Source organism: Anopheles funestus, chromosome 3RL (assembly GCF_943734845.2).
Source record: "Anopheles funestus chromosome 3RL, idAnoFuneDA-416_04, whole genome shotgun sequence".
Taxonomy (NCBI): domain Eukaryota; kingdom Metazoa; phylum Arthropoda; class Insecta; order Diptera; family Culicidae; genus Anopheles; species Anopheles funestus.
This window is the reverse complement of record NC_064599.1, coordinates 39,147,130-39,160,496: the sequence shown is the minus strand read 5'-3', so window position 1 is coordinate 39,160,496 and position 13,367 is coordinate 39,147,130. Positions and strand designations below refer to the sequence as shown.

At 44.6% G+C, this 13,367-nt stretch overlaps 2 protein-coding genes across 4 annotated transcripts; one reads left to right on the top strand and one right to left on the bottom strand.

Annotated features, from left to right (window-relative positions):
• Window positions 1–649: 649 nt before the first annotated feature.
• On the top strand, window positions 650–5,544 carry LOC125768846 (uncharacterized). 3 transcript variants are annotated; one of them, XM_049437068.1, is made up of 3 exons: window positions 650–936; window positions 1,016–1,912; window positions 3,505–5,544. In XM_049437068.1, the coding sequence occupies exons 2-3, from the start codon at window positions 1,713–1,715 to the stop codon at window positions 5,258–5,260; spliced, it is 1,956 nt and encodes a 651-aa protein (XP_049293025.1). In that variant the 5' UTR covers window positions 650–936; window positions 1,016–1,712; the 3' UTR covers window positions 5,261–5,544. The 3 variants fall into 3 exon arrangements, with proteins under 3 accessions (XP_049293025.1, XP_049293026.1, XP_049293024.1); XM_049437069.1 differs by having other exon boundaries at window positions 650–940; XM_049437067.1 differs by having other exon boundaries at window positions 650–1,912.
• Window positions 5,545–5,557: 13 nt separating this feature from the next.
• Window positions 5,558–13,223, bottom strand: LOC125768813 (golgin subfamily A member 4). Its single transcript, XM_049436962.1, has 6 exons — window positions 13,027–13,223; window positions 12,292–12,367; window positions 8,276–12,225; window positions 8,130–8,201; window positions 7,847–7,969; window positions 5,558–7,762 (listed from the first exon to the last, which is right to left on the bottom strand). The coding sequence occupies exons 1-6, from the start codon at window positions 13,108–13,110 to the stop codon at window positions 7,736–7,738; spliced, it is 4,332 nt and encodes a 1,443-aa protein (XP_049292919.1). The 5' UTR covers window positions 13,111–13,223; the 3' UTR covers window positions 5,558–7,735.
• Window positions 13,224–13,367: the final 144 nt, after the last annotated feature.

Genomic DNA, 13,367 nt, shown 5'->3' with positions numbered 1-13,367 from the left:
CCTTTCACAGAAGCAATCCGTAACAAATAACAACGGTTAAAAATATATTTCATCCCTTTGTATACGGTACAAATAAACACAGCAATGGGGTAGGTAGCATGATGACCTTGCTCTTGAAACGATATACTATACCCTTGCGATGCAATTCACGGTCACCTTTTAACAGGTAGAAAAATGGGAAAAATGGGATGGTTTTAAAAATTAAACGACTGATTCGTTTTGTCTGCAGGAGAGCACAACAAAACAGGGATTGAAAAAAGTCAAACATTTTCTGTATGTATTTGTATTTCTTACCCTTTCGAATGTGTTTTAAACCATTTGTACAGGTAGTGTTACGTATAGATAAATAATATTTGTATGTTTTAAATGAAAAAAAAAAATAAACGAAATTTAAAAATAGTTAACATACGCTAATTGCTCTCCCACATCCCCTAAGGTTACGAGGCGTTCGGTACGTCAAGCCATATGACGACGGGGTTGCTGTGTTTTAACCCCGTACCGATCGATGTATGGCCAGTGTGATGATTTGGTGAGTGCGTCACGAAATGTGTACCCCTCATCATCATCATCGTCGTCGTCATCACCACCACCATTATACCCGCGATCTGACGCAGTTCCACGCTGTTGCTCAGTTCGCTCTCGGTTTCTCCCGGCTTCGGCGTTACATCGTGTGGATCACGTTTTTCGTTATGTTTAATGCGCGCATGATGGAAAGTTATACGCAAGCACCGTTGTCACTAACACGCGTACCGTCGATCTGTCTCGTTTGAATTGCGTTGAATGTCGCAAGCCGGGAGGGGAGGGATGATGTGTTTTGCCGGTTAGCAGCGGTGGATGGTGGTGACGGCCACCGTAAGAGAGTTCCTGCGACTTAAGCCCTTTTGAGGTAGTCTCCCAGCACAAACACAGAGACATGGAAACGTGTGCCGATACATTGTAGGTAAGCTCCTCGACCACGCACGGTACGTATTTCGCACACCCTATTCATCTCGTACTGTCTTTGTCTCTTTTGTAGGTTCAGCTGGCAGGGGTGAGCAGGTGTACATTAGTCCCGTCACGTCACGGAAGCAACGCAGACGAACGTTCGGTTCGATGTCGGTGTAGTGGTTGCTCAAGGGACTTACCCAGCAGTTCAGCAGCATCGCAGGGCCAGGTAGAACGCATTCGGAGAACCCGTTACGGGGAACGGGCGAGAAAACAGAGAAAGAGAGAGACAGAGAGCGACCTATGCCCGGCTAGCGAACCAAACCAACCCCAGGGTACGCACACCGATTGAGATTCCGCGGGTATCAGGCCGCTTCACAGCGACACACAGAGCTGCTGGAGAGTTTAAACTGATTAGTCGCTTCAGTTGAGGTTTCTCCATCGCATCGGTGACGCGAAAACATAAAAAACGAACGGCAACACTTACTGAAAGCGCTTACTGAAATCGAAACGATTTGTACAAGGGAACGAGGAATGTTATGTGATCGTAAAACCCTACAGGTTCAGTGAACGTAAACGATCGTGTTTCTAGTCAGCGGTTTCAAGCACAAACATCAAGTTACACTAGGTGCAAAGTTTCGTGTGACAAAGTGAGGTGGTACAGTGTCTTTCGTTTTTCTGCGTTGATGCGTGTTTCTATCTTGTTCGCGTATTTTGCACGTGTTTTGCCGGTGCTTCCGGTGGCAGCTGCTTCGTTCATTCATTGCCAATTATAATCGCCACACGGTATGGAGCAGCAGCAGAAAGGCAGCGGTACGGTGGGCACCGATCAATCCACCCCCCGTGACCAGCAGTCGTTAATATTCGACGAAATAAAGCAGGAAATTGGCAAGATCGATCCGTACGCGGAAACGATCGAACAGACGTACCATCTGCGAAAGTTCGCTGAACTGTTTCGACGACGCATCACCAACGATCAACTGCTTAAGTAAGTTTCTGCAAATGATCTTAAGACTGTGCATTACGATCATTTTTAACCTTTTGTGGCATTAAATCGGCATGTTCGCTCCAAGTTGCAGCTTGCTCTTGTTGCCGCTTAAAGGGGTCTAACCGTTTAACGAAAACCTGTTTGTGACTAACTCCAACAGCCAACCTGAAGCCTAATAACAAAGTGAACTGGCGCAGATACGCCTTTCTTTGTTATTGGCTGTGTGAAAATGTGGGGTGGTGGTACAAAAGTCTTTAAATGCCATTTACGCTATATCATTCAAACCACTTCAAATTTCAAATTAAAGTTTTGAAAAAAAACGGAATGGGAATAAAACAAAAAGCAAAATGTACAGCCCAGTTTTGTCTCTCTTCCGTGGCCCTAACACATACAGCTTCCCGAATACCCCAAAACAAGATGGAGGAAGCAGGGTCGAGATCAACATTCCCATGGACCGTCCCCACCTCCTTCACCTGTCCTTCACAGAGGTTAAGGTTTGATTGAGATAGGAAACGCATCAAGAGGTGCACCACTACCATCAAAAAGCCAAATGCACTCACGATCAATGCTGCGTGTTCTTTTACCGGCATGTAATGTTTACGACGAGTTCCACCGGGAATTAATCTACAAGAATGTTGTTGATTGATTAAGAAAAGCATGGAACATTTTTTTCCTTTATTTGTCCTAACTATATACGAAACAACAACATACACAAGGGGTTGTTATTGTTTTGCCTTAAAATCTCACGGAAGCGCGTGTTTATTTTGTGTTGTGTATGCGCGTACGGTTTTGTATGCCTTTGGCCGTGTGGTTTGATAACACACACCCACACGCATGCGAACGTAACGTGGTAAATACATTCTAACCACCATATCAAACGTATCAGCAATAAAACTGCGAACAATCTCTTTTACGCTAGAATGTGGTAAAGCATGTGCTGGCAGATAAATAAGACACTTCAGATAGATTCGTGTGCTTTTGCTTAGGAAACTATCATTTTCGGTTTCTGTTATTTATTCAGCATGTTTGTTAAAGATGGTTCTAGAAACAGGGAAAGATAATCTTAAAATAGTGTAATGTTGCCCCTTGTTGCAGTATCAACAATTGTCTTATTTACAAGTATTTAAAATGTGATCTATTTATGAACAGTTTCCATTTTAGATTTGTAATTTAAAATCTTAGCTTGCAAAATAATTGTATTAAAATAAGAGCAGCCAATAATTTGATTCAAACCCCCGATACAGCATTCGCCTGTATGCATCATCAAACCAGTTGCTATTCAAATACAGAAAGACGTACCTGAATAATTTACTTGCGTAAATGACACGCGTTACCGCACGTGGACTATGAAGCTGTTGCACGTGTTTGGGTATTGTTTCAAACTTTGGTATTATTTCTCTCAAGGTTAGCAAAGCATTTCTCTACGATTGACCTGCTCCATGTAAACGTGTGAAGTTGTTAAAGGTTACAAAGCTGCACTTTCGTTCTACAGCGTATTTGAACTTTACTAACATAATGGAGACGCCTGGTGGTAATCCATGTACATTCGTCGTATAACTAATCAACTTTCTTTTTCCGCTCTATCTTTGCAGTGATCTCTTTCTGGATCTCAACGAGGAGGCTCTAGCAAATGGAAAGTTTGCCATACAGCTGGCAATCGTATTTGCATCCCGGCAGCTAGCCGATGCGTCGATATATGAAACGAAAATTCGTAACTGCATGATTGCGACGCTTCAGCAAAATTTTCTGGCCATCGAACGGTTGAAGCAGGAAAATGTGCATCGATTCTACAACTCCGTCACGCTGCTAGGCGAATACTACAACCGGAAGCGGGTGGCTTTTGGTAAACGCATCAATATTTTAGGACAATCGTTGCTGCTGCTGTTAACTTCCGAGCTGGAGCAAGAAATTAACAAATCGTACCGGGAACCGGCCACCTACAGGGTAGATGCAGAGTTTGCCAAGCTGGTGCTAGCGCAGATCACACTAAACGGTGAGGATGCGAAGGTGGAACACAGGAAGGAAATTAACGATCTGCTTTACACGATGCGGAAGGCATTAATTGTCATACCGAATCTGTGCGCTCGGACGAAATCATTCCTGCTGATGGCGCTCGATCTGTACCATGGACATCTAGGGGAAGGATTGCTTGAAAAGCTTTACGGCAAGTATTTGACTGAACCAGTTACGGAGGAGCAACATGCAACTGACGTCCTGAACGGTGATGTGCCAAAGGTGAACGGGACTGAAACGGTTCAGTCAACACACCAACAACCGGTGCCCGATGAAAGGAGGAAAGAAAGGCAAACAAAAAAGGCACCCGCAAACGATACACTCGGACAGAAAGCTAAAGCATCTAAATCGAGTACATCAAATCGTTCGTCTAGTGGAAGTAAAGCTTCTAATCAGAACAGTACAACGAACGATAAGGAAAACAAACGTCGCTCAACACAAACGAAGGTTGTACAGGTGCAGAAAACATCCCCAAAGACAGCTACCACCGGCAATCGGTCGATTCGTTTGCAAGAGGATGGCAATATTGTAGCTACGATTACGCGTGACACACCGACCACTCCGACGAAGAAAAACCCATCGATCGCAGCACAACCATCAAACACAACCCGTTCGCCAACTAGCAAACAGAAACTTTCACCACGGATGGAGAAGTTGGCAACACTGCCGAAGATCACTATTACCAGTGCGACACCATCACCGAAGCGGACGCAAGACAAACATGCGCCCCTTTCACCCCGGGCCGTTCTTGGTCCATCGATAGCGAAACAAAAACCACACCCACCACCGAAAAGTCCTACCCACAGCAGGGAGGGACAGTATGGTACGAAACATATTCCTCAAGTGCCTCGTGCTCGTCACGATCGAAATGTCCGTGATCTTCCTAAGGGAATCAAGCAGGAAAGAACTGAATTGGGCAATACGATTAAAAATCCAAGCAACGAAACGCTGCCACCGAAGGAACACCGAAATGGTGATGATTTCAGGCTTATTGGTGCGGATCAGAACTCTCGGATAAACGAATCGCCCACACCAAACGTTCACCAGGAAGTGGCCTCGCTCGATTGGAGTATACCGCACGAACCGGAAGGAGAAACGGTGGTAGCATTAACGTCGACCGAATTCACCAAGGAAGTTGTCACAAACCGTGAACCGGAAGGAAAACGTGTTGATGCTGGGGTACCGACGAATAAACCCAAATTGAAACCTTCCTACTTTCGTGAGGAAAATGTGGAGAACTTGTCCTGGGATGCACTGATTCCGCTCGATGACGAATCGCCCCAGAAGGTGAACCCGCATACGAAATCGTTCCTATCGTTTTTAGCCAGCGAATGACAAAGCGGCCAACAGCCGCGGGAAAATATTTCCTAGAGAGAAAGAGAGAAAGTATTCCTAGCAGTTCGTAGATATTAAAATAGTTATTGCTCCGTTAGGAAGTAAGAATTGTATAATAAAAAAAACAACGTAGCATTTAAGCAAACGGCAGATGGCATTTAGTGATGAGAGAATTAGGATTAAGATTAAAAAACTGGTATATGTGGGTAAACCGCACGAACACGATGGCAAGATTACGTTAATAAGCATTTTCGGCATGAAAATACAATTTTTTTGAAACAAAATATAAGACCACCGTTTCATTACTCTCCATCAACCAACTTTCTTTCTATATTGTTTTAGCTATAATTTCCACCTTTAAAGATACAGTGCAGCACTTTGTCACAAACGTACCAAATGGTTTTGGTAGTACTGAGCGAATCTTTCAATCGAGCTTTCATTTAATGTTTACCTACTGATGGTTATTAGCAATAGCAACTAAACAAGGTTCAAACTTGAAGAAGAAACCGTTTCCCGTTCGTGATACTGTGTTAAATTGTATGGTATTGCCCTTTTCTCGCCCTTTCAATGCGTGTATGGATATTTACTGTTTGTTTGTTTAGTGGTGCTATAGTTTAATTGTTTTCTATAATTCTTAACATACTAATTACAACGGTAGTCAACAACCGACGGGTTTCAGCAGATTAGAGAAGCTCATTCATTCCTTCCATTACAACTAGACAAGAGAATACTGTGTTGAGTAATGTCGTGTTCCGATGTGATACTACGATTAATAGTGACAAATGGTACCGAAAAAAAACAACATCCTTCCCAAAGTGGGAAGGGAGCATTTGCTAAGAGCCAGTCAGCATTCATTGGATGGATGCGTTTCTATGCGTTCACTTTGCAGAGGGCAAAATTAAAAAAAAATTCTATCCCTCAACACCTCATTCATCTAATCTTCTCGCATCACAAGTATATTGCTTCCGGCTAACAGGGAAAACAAAGCTTGTCCATCCTGTCTATCTCACCGTGGGAACCGTGTACAATTGAAAGCGATGCTAACACTAACAACACTAACTTGTCTCGCTAGTGGTGAGCTTTTACGAGCGCCTAAAACTCTTTGTTGCTTTGCGTGTTTTTGTATCGGGAACAATGCGGCTATGTGTTGGATTATTTCCTCATAAAAGCTTCACATTTTGTGACTGTATCACCATGCGGGTTCTCAACGAGGCACCATTGAAAAGCACGTAACATATGTGAGTAAGCAAATATGCTACAATCGTTTCTTTCTCTATTTTGGGATTTCATTTTGTTTTGGCGTCAATATCCTTCTCACTGTGCTGACTGTTCGTATATCTCTCGTTTACTCTCCATTTCAACATGTATCTATTACAGAGCAAAAATTACACCAAAAACAGACTAAGAAAATAAACTAAATTAACAGACGTTAACATAATATGCACGAGTTATCATTCAAAGGTGTATCTATAACAAACAAAATGCTCACACTTACCGTCCACTGGAAGGGACGAATGAACAAAATGGAACGAACAAGGTTAAATTATTAGAAACAACCATAGTTTGATTAAAAAATGCACAATAATTATTGTTCGAATGAAGGATAAACTGATTAAGGAAATATTTCCGTTCCTCATATATGCCTATGTTACACATTTTCTGATTTTGATCACTGCTACGCCGTCAGAGCTTATAGGAATATGCTTGGCCATGAAGAAATTAACTAGATTATATTATTCCTGGTAGATAAAGATCTATACACGCGCGCTAGGCATACAGTTGGTTCGGTAAGTTTGGTGAGTTGGGTTTTATCCAATCGTTTTACTTTTCTTTTCTTCTTCATCGAATGCTAAATACTAACACTTGCTTCAAGATAGTATCGTAATAGTAAATTGGCTGATGCGAGAATTTTCCTGTGTTAAAAGTGATCGATCGTTTGAGGGGTACGGACGAATGAACACATTTGCCAGCCTGTTCTAGCCTGCTCCGTTTATCATACGGCTAGCTCCATTGTTGGGGGAACATTGATTCGTAATCATGTTTTATTTTTTGCATCTAATTTCCTATTCATTCACACATCTTTCTGATTGACCATTGGGCTGAGAAGAAACATGTCAAGAGGTTACTAAATAGGTTAGTGAGAAATTAAGCGTTCCAACTAACGTAACACAGAACAGTAATGGAACGGAAAATAGAACAGAATGCAAATGAGTAACTAAACCTTCAACAAAAAGTAGAGACAAGAGGGAGTTAATCCTTGTAGCTCCTTAACGGTACCATGTAAATGAACAATATGATAACAACTATATAAATACAATCTCTTGCGTCGCACGACAACACGCTGTACGCCGTCAATATGATAAAAAAACAAATCGGACGAATTGAATGTATCGCGTTTTAGAAAAATTGAAAACCATATCCTCCCTTGCGATACTGCGGATTCTGTGACTGTTGCATTGCCATCGTCTTTTCCTGCTATAGTAGATTGTTTATCTGTCCCATCTGATGGTGAAGGAAAACAAAAAGGAATTGGAATAAGTTTAGCGAACTCAGTGCAAACCCACTTGCTATCGCTACCAATCTTACCAATGATCTTCGATGCGCTTCCTTCTCTATGACAACCTGCGTTTGTTGCGGTGAAAACTTTAGGACAGCCGCTATCACCTTGACGAGGGTGCTGTTGTTACCAGTTACACTTCCACTGAGGTACTGCAAACGCAAGACATGTGCAAGGAAGGAAACAAGTGAGTAACGAGCTGATTAAAATTGAAATAACATTTTTGGTAAAGTAGAGCTAAACCTGTTAACAAGATGCCCTGTTAAAAATCCATAGGAAAATGCACTCAGATACTCGGAAAGCAATACACACCTGGAATAGAATGTTTCTTAAGTACTCGAACTCGGTATTAGCGGCAATACCTTCATTGTGATGCATGGAAACCTTCAATGAAAACGAAAAGCAAAACTCCGTTTAAATTTCAAATATTCAAATAATTCCATATTGCACTCGCTTACCAGTGTTTCATCCAGCTGTCGGGACAGTTTATCGTTCGCCAGCTTTAACCGCTCGTTCGACTGTTCTAGGATAAGATAGTTTTCACACTTCTGCTCCAGGAACAGATTCCTATTCGAAACGTCCTGTACCTCGTGCATAATCTTTTTCAACTTATTCTCCAGCTCTTCCTTTTTATTCCGTAACTCATCGTAAGACTGTTGCAGCTCAGCCGATACTGCTGTGTTCGTGCTGTCCGTTACCTCCTCAGTGGTCGTTCCTGCCGAGGATGAAGAGGCGTCCCGTTTTAGCTGCTCAATTTCGGCCTCAAACCGTCGAACATTTTGCTCCGTTTCGGTGGTAAATTCTGCCAACCGGGTGCGCAACTGCTCGTTGTCAGCTGCAAGACGCTCCTTTTCGCCGAGCAGCACCTGTTGAGTTTGTTCGTGTTCCTTCACCTGCCCGAGCTTTTCTACGATCGCTGCGTTCAGTTCGTTTTTCAGCTCGTCGAGATCGCGCGCAAAGTTTGCGTTCTCTAATCGCAGCTCTTTTTCCACGTCCCCTTTTTGACGCCACTCTTCCAGCTTTTGTGCCAGTGTGTCCTTTTCCTTGCGTGCATCCTGCAATTGTTGCTCGATAGCGGTTTGTTCGTCCTTCAGTGTTTTCCGTTCGTCGGCAAAGCTTTTGCCACACTCTTCTCGTGTCCGTTCCGTTGCAGCATCTAGCTCCGTTCGGTGTCGTTGTTCCAACTCTTGCAGCCGCTGTTGCTGGTCGGCCTCTTGCTTCTTTTCCTTCGCCACAAACTCATTGATAAGCTTCGTAATTTCCTGATCGCGCTCTTCCAGCATCGTTTCCGTTTGGGATTGCTTCGTGCGCACTGTAGCCAGTTCGCTTTCCTTCGCTGCCGTACGTCCCTTTGCTTCCTGCAGTTCACCCTGCAGCTGTTTGTTGAAAGTGTTTAGATATTCGTTCTCGATCTTTACCTCCTCGTAGCTTGCCAACCGTTTCTCGAGATCGGTGGCGTTCCGACCGAGTGACTGTTTTTCCTTGGCTAGCTCCTCCATTTGTCGCTGCAGCGCATCGTTCTGATCCATCAGTCTTCGTTTGTCACTCTCCAGCAGCGCCTTCAGCTCGTTGTGCTTCCCCTTGAGGTAGTCGTTCTCGCTGCGCACCTTCGTCAGTTCCTCCTCGAGACATTTGTTCGTATCGAGCACGCACAGTTTCTCCTTTTCCCGCGCTTCCAGTGCATCCTGCAGTGAACGATGCTGATGGTCAAGCAGTTCCTTTTCGTTGAACAGCCGTGCATGATCACCGGTGCACTGGCTGAGCTGTTCCTCGAGCCGGCCACTTTTTTCTTTTTCCTCCTGAGCGCGCCCTTCCGTTTCGCGCAATGCCGCAGTGAGCTTTTTAAGCTCTTCGCCCGTCCGGCGACTACTTTCCTCGAGCAAGCAATTTTTCTCTGCCAGCTGTGAATTTTCACACTCCACTTGCTGGAGCTTTGTCTCGTGGTCCTTCACCTTCGTTTGCAGCTTGCCAAGCGTATCCTTCTCTAGCTTCACCCGTGCTTCACAGTGTTCCCGCTGCAACCGTTCGATCTTCTCTTCCAGCGTCTGCTTTTCCTCCTGCAGTTTGGAATGTGCCTCCTTGATGTCCTTTAATTGCTCCTCCAGGCGACCAATCTCCTGCAAGATATTTTCGACCTGTGCCTTCAGTTCCGTTTTCTCCCGAATTTCACGCTCAAGCGTTTTCTCTAGATCACGCTTCTCCCCCCGGATGGTTTCAATTTTAGACCGCAAATTGGTACCTTCCGTCTCAAGATCCGCTTTCTCTTTGTGAACTGTCTCGAGTTTTTCCACCAGCTCGTCCCGCTCATCGCCGAGTCTTCGGTTTTCGTCCGACTTTAGCTCGAGAACGTGGTTTAAGTCGCGCGTCGTTTCGAGCAGCTTTGTGTCGGCCGCCGCCATAGAAGCACGCATCGACTCTTGCAGTGAACGCAGTGCTTCCGATTCAGAATTTTCATTGATTATTTTCAAATTGCGCACTTCTTCGGTAAGCGTTTGCTTTTGGGAGGTGAGTTGCTTTAGCTCCTGGCGCACCTGCTTCAATTCCTTCGACATATCATCATTGGTCGCTCGCAATCCATTCTTTTCCTCCGCCAGCTTCTTCTGTTTGGTGTTCATCTTCTCCAGCTTCTCCTGTAACTGCTCCAACTGTTCGGCCAGTTCATTATTGCGCTCGACCAACTCTTTTAGACTGGTTTCGTTACTTTTACGATCACGATCGTGAAGTTCTTTCGCAGCATCTAATGCTTTCGTCAACTCGAGTAACTTCTCCTGATCGATGGACTGAGTTTTGCGGAACGCAGACAGTTCTTCTTCCGCTTTTTGTAGTTTTTTCACACTTTCCTCACGCTCCTTACTGTTTTGCTCGGTTTGCTGCGTTTGTAACCGTTCGATTTCCTTTTCTCGTTCGGCCAAACGTTCCTCGGTATGTTTCACCTGTCGCTCCAGCGACTCCTGGGATGATTGAGCTTCGGTTAGTTCGTTTTCCTTTTCGTTTAACCGCTTTTCGACTGCAGCAGCTTTTACAGTTGATTCTGTTTCACGTGTTTTGGCTTCTTCCAACTCCTGCATTAGCTGGTCAATTTCAGCCTTCCTGTCGAGTGATTGGGCTGTTTTTTGCAGCTCTTGCACTTGCACCAATAAACCATCCTTTTCTTTTTCCAGCGTCGATAACTTTGCCTCGAATTCTGTACCCTTCTTCTGGAGCTCACCCTTTTCGTAGTCCAGTGTTAGGTTGGTTGCTTTCAGCTGCTGTTTGTCTTTCTCCAGTTCCATAATCGTACGTTCAAAATCGATAAACTTTGATTCAAGTTTGTTCTTCTGATCGTTACAAGTACTGAGCGTACTTTCGAGCTCTTTCACCTTACCCGCAACCTTACGCACTTCGGACAGTTCCTTTCCCAGCCCATCCTTTTCGAGCAACGTTTGCTTCATGTTTTTCTCCAAGCTTGCCAACTGTTCCTTAAGCTTTCGCACTTCCGCCTCCTTCGCTTCCAGCTCGGAATGGATTGCCATCTTATTTTCCGCTATTGTGATCGTATGCTCCTCTTCCCGTTTCTTCAGCTCACTCACCTCCAGGCTCAGCACAGCCTTCTGACGCAGCTCGTCGTTGAGCTTGGATTCTAGTGCCTTTATTCGGTCCTCCAGTGGACCAGTGTCGCGCACTGACATTTGTCCATCGTTTCCATTGGCACCGTCTTCACCGGATAGCGAGATGAGATCTTTTTCTCCACCACTAATGTTTCCATTCTCACCGACCAGTTCCAGCTTCGAACGGAGTGTCTTCACCACACACTGGAGTTCATCGATTTCCATCCTTAGTGCGGAATCGAGATGCGCTTTGGCCTGTTGCTCTAGTACACATTGTTCCCGCAATTCACTCATCCGGCGCAGAGCTTTATCTTGTGTTTCGACCAGCACCGCTCGGGCCTTGGTGTTATCTTTTTCGAGCTCACGGTAGCGACGTGCCAGTTCAGTGTATCGTTCCCGATACTTTTGGTATCGATCCAGTGCCTTTTTGTATGCCTGGAACAACTTGTCCTTGCTCACAAGATCCAGTTGGTTGGCGTTAGCGCTTCCGGACACCGATTCCGTCTCACTCGCCGATATGTCCACATCCGTTTCGAGATGATAGATTGCAGGTGAGTCGTACACTGGAAGACGGAACGATACATCGCTTGCCATCGATGAGTTTGACAGACGGCGTGTGCGCTGCTGCTGTTGGGTTGTGGAACCAGCGGAACTGTTACCGGTGACTGAACTTGGACTTGTGACCGTCGTTGACGGGGAAACGCCATTGTTAAGGCTAGTGTTCGACGGTACGGAACTACTGCCGGATGTGTTGGCCAAGTTGCTGTTTGGTTGCACGGGAGTGCTCGAGTTTCCCTTTTGTGGAGAATTTTGAGGCGTATCTACAAAATGAATGGCAGTTTAAATTCATTCAACGATCCATATGTCATTTAACGTATATTCCGTACCATCTTCGGTAATGCTAAAAAAGTTCTCGCTGCCAGAAACTTCGGAGGTAGTTGAGGATGCAGAGCTAACGGCAGCCTAAAAAGACATAGAAATTAAATAGCAAAGAATATAACACGTAAGAAGCATTAGCTAAATGTTAATTTCACTGCACGCTTTTGCTTGAGTGGTTTCTATTTAAACTACGACGTGCAATTGTTCCACGTCAATCTCTGCAAAACTGCAAAATATGCTAATCATCATCCCCATCAGTGCGATGACCCTGTTTAGCTAGAGCGAAGTAGACGAAGTAGGCTACTCCACACCCTCACAGGGAAGCATGCTAAGAACATTAAGCAGACTGTCCAATGTAAACAATGTAAACATTTGTTGGAAGACACAGCAGGCAGTGTAATGCAGGAGTTATCACCTTCCCCCTCCAACATGCATACTGCAGATGGAGGTAGGTAAACAAAGTCCGCAAAAGGGGGTTGAGGGTTAAGTGAGCGCCAACTCTCATTACAAATTGTTTCTTGCAGCATAAAATATTACGAGGGTGGCAACCAAATGCTGAAACGCACACAAACACTACCGTAGGACGTGTGAATTTGAATCATGTGTAGCTGGAAAAGGGAACACGAATGGGACACATTTTCTTCCCAAGCACAAACCCGATGCTCATTCGTTTGGAATGGCATCCGATTATGAACATAACTGGATTGCGAAACCACCATGCCTTACAGGGGTTTGTATCATACCTGCAATCCTTTCGATATCTGTTCGAACCGTTGCGGCGACTGTTTAACTTCCTCAGCAATTTTATCTTTCAGTTTTCTGAACATTTTGTTGCCAACGTATAAGATAGTGAATCCGGATACGAATCAGTACCAACGGGATTGACCAATCAATCCCCTCCCCAATGAAAGTATCCAACAGCAAGATGCAATTGTACTGCCTGTGACTTTGATTCGCCGTCGCCCTCCGGAGTTGCACTGATTCGGACAGCACTCTGATTACATTTCACTGTACAATCCCGTGCCTGAAACACTCTGGCAGAGGTCACGAAAATGTTACGCCTCCGTGCCAGGGAAATGGTCCG

Excerpts from the sequence above, each read along its gene's own strand:
- LOC125768846 (XM_049437068.1), top strand. The coding sequence starts at position 1,713 with ATGGAGCAGCAGCAGAAAGGCAGCGGTACGGTGGGCACCGATCAATCC. Across the intron at positions 1,913-3,504 it reads ACCAACGATCAACTGCTTAA|TGATCTCTTTCTGGATCTCA; the intron begins GTAAGTTTCTGC and ends CTATCTTTGCAG.
- LOC125768813 (XM_049436962.1), bottom strand. The coding sequence starts at position 13,110 with ATGTTCAGAAAACTGAAAGATAAAATTGCTGAGGAAGTTAAACAGTCG. Across the intron at positions 7,970-8,129 it reads TAAGAAACATTCTATTCCAG|TACCTCAGTGGAAGTGTAAC; the intron begins GTGTGTATTGCT and ends TTGCGTTTGCAG. Across the intron at positions 7,763-7,846 it reads AAGCGCATCGAAGATCATTG|ATGGGACAGATAAACAATCT; the intron begins GTAAGATTGGTA and ends CTTCACCATCAG.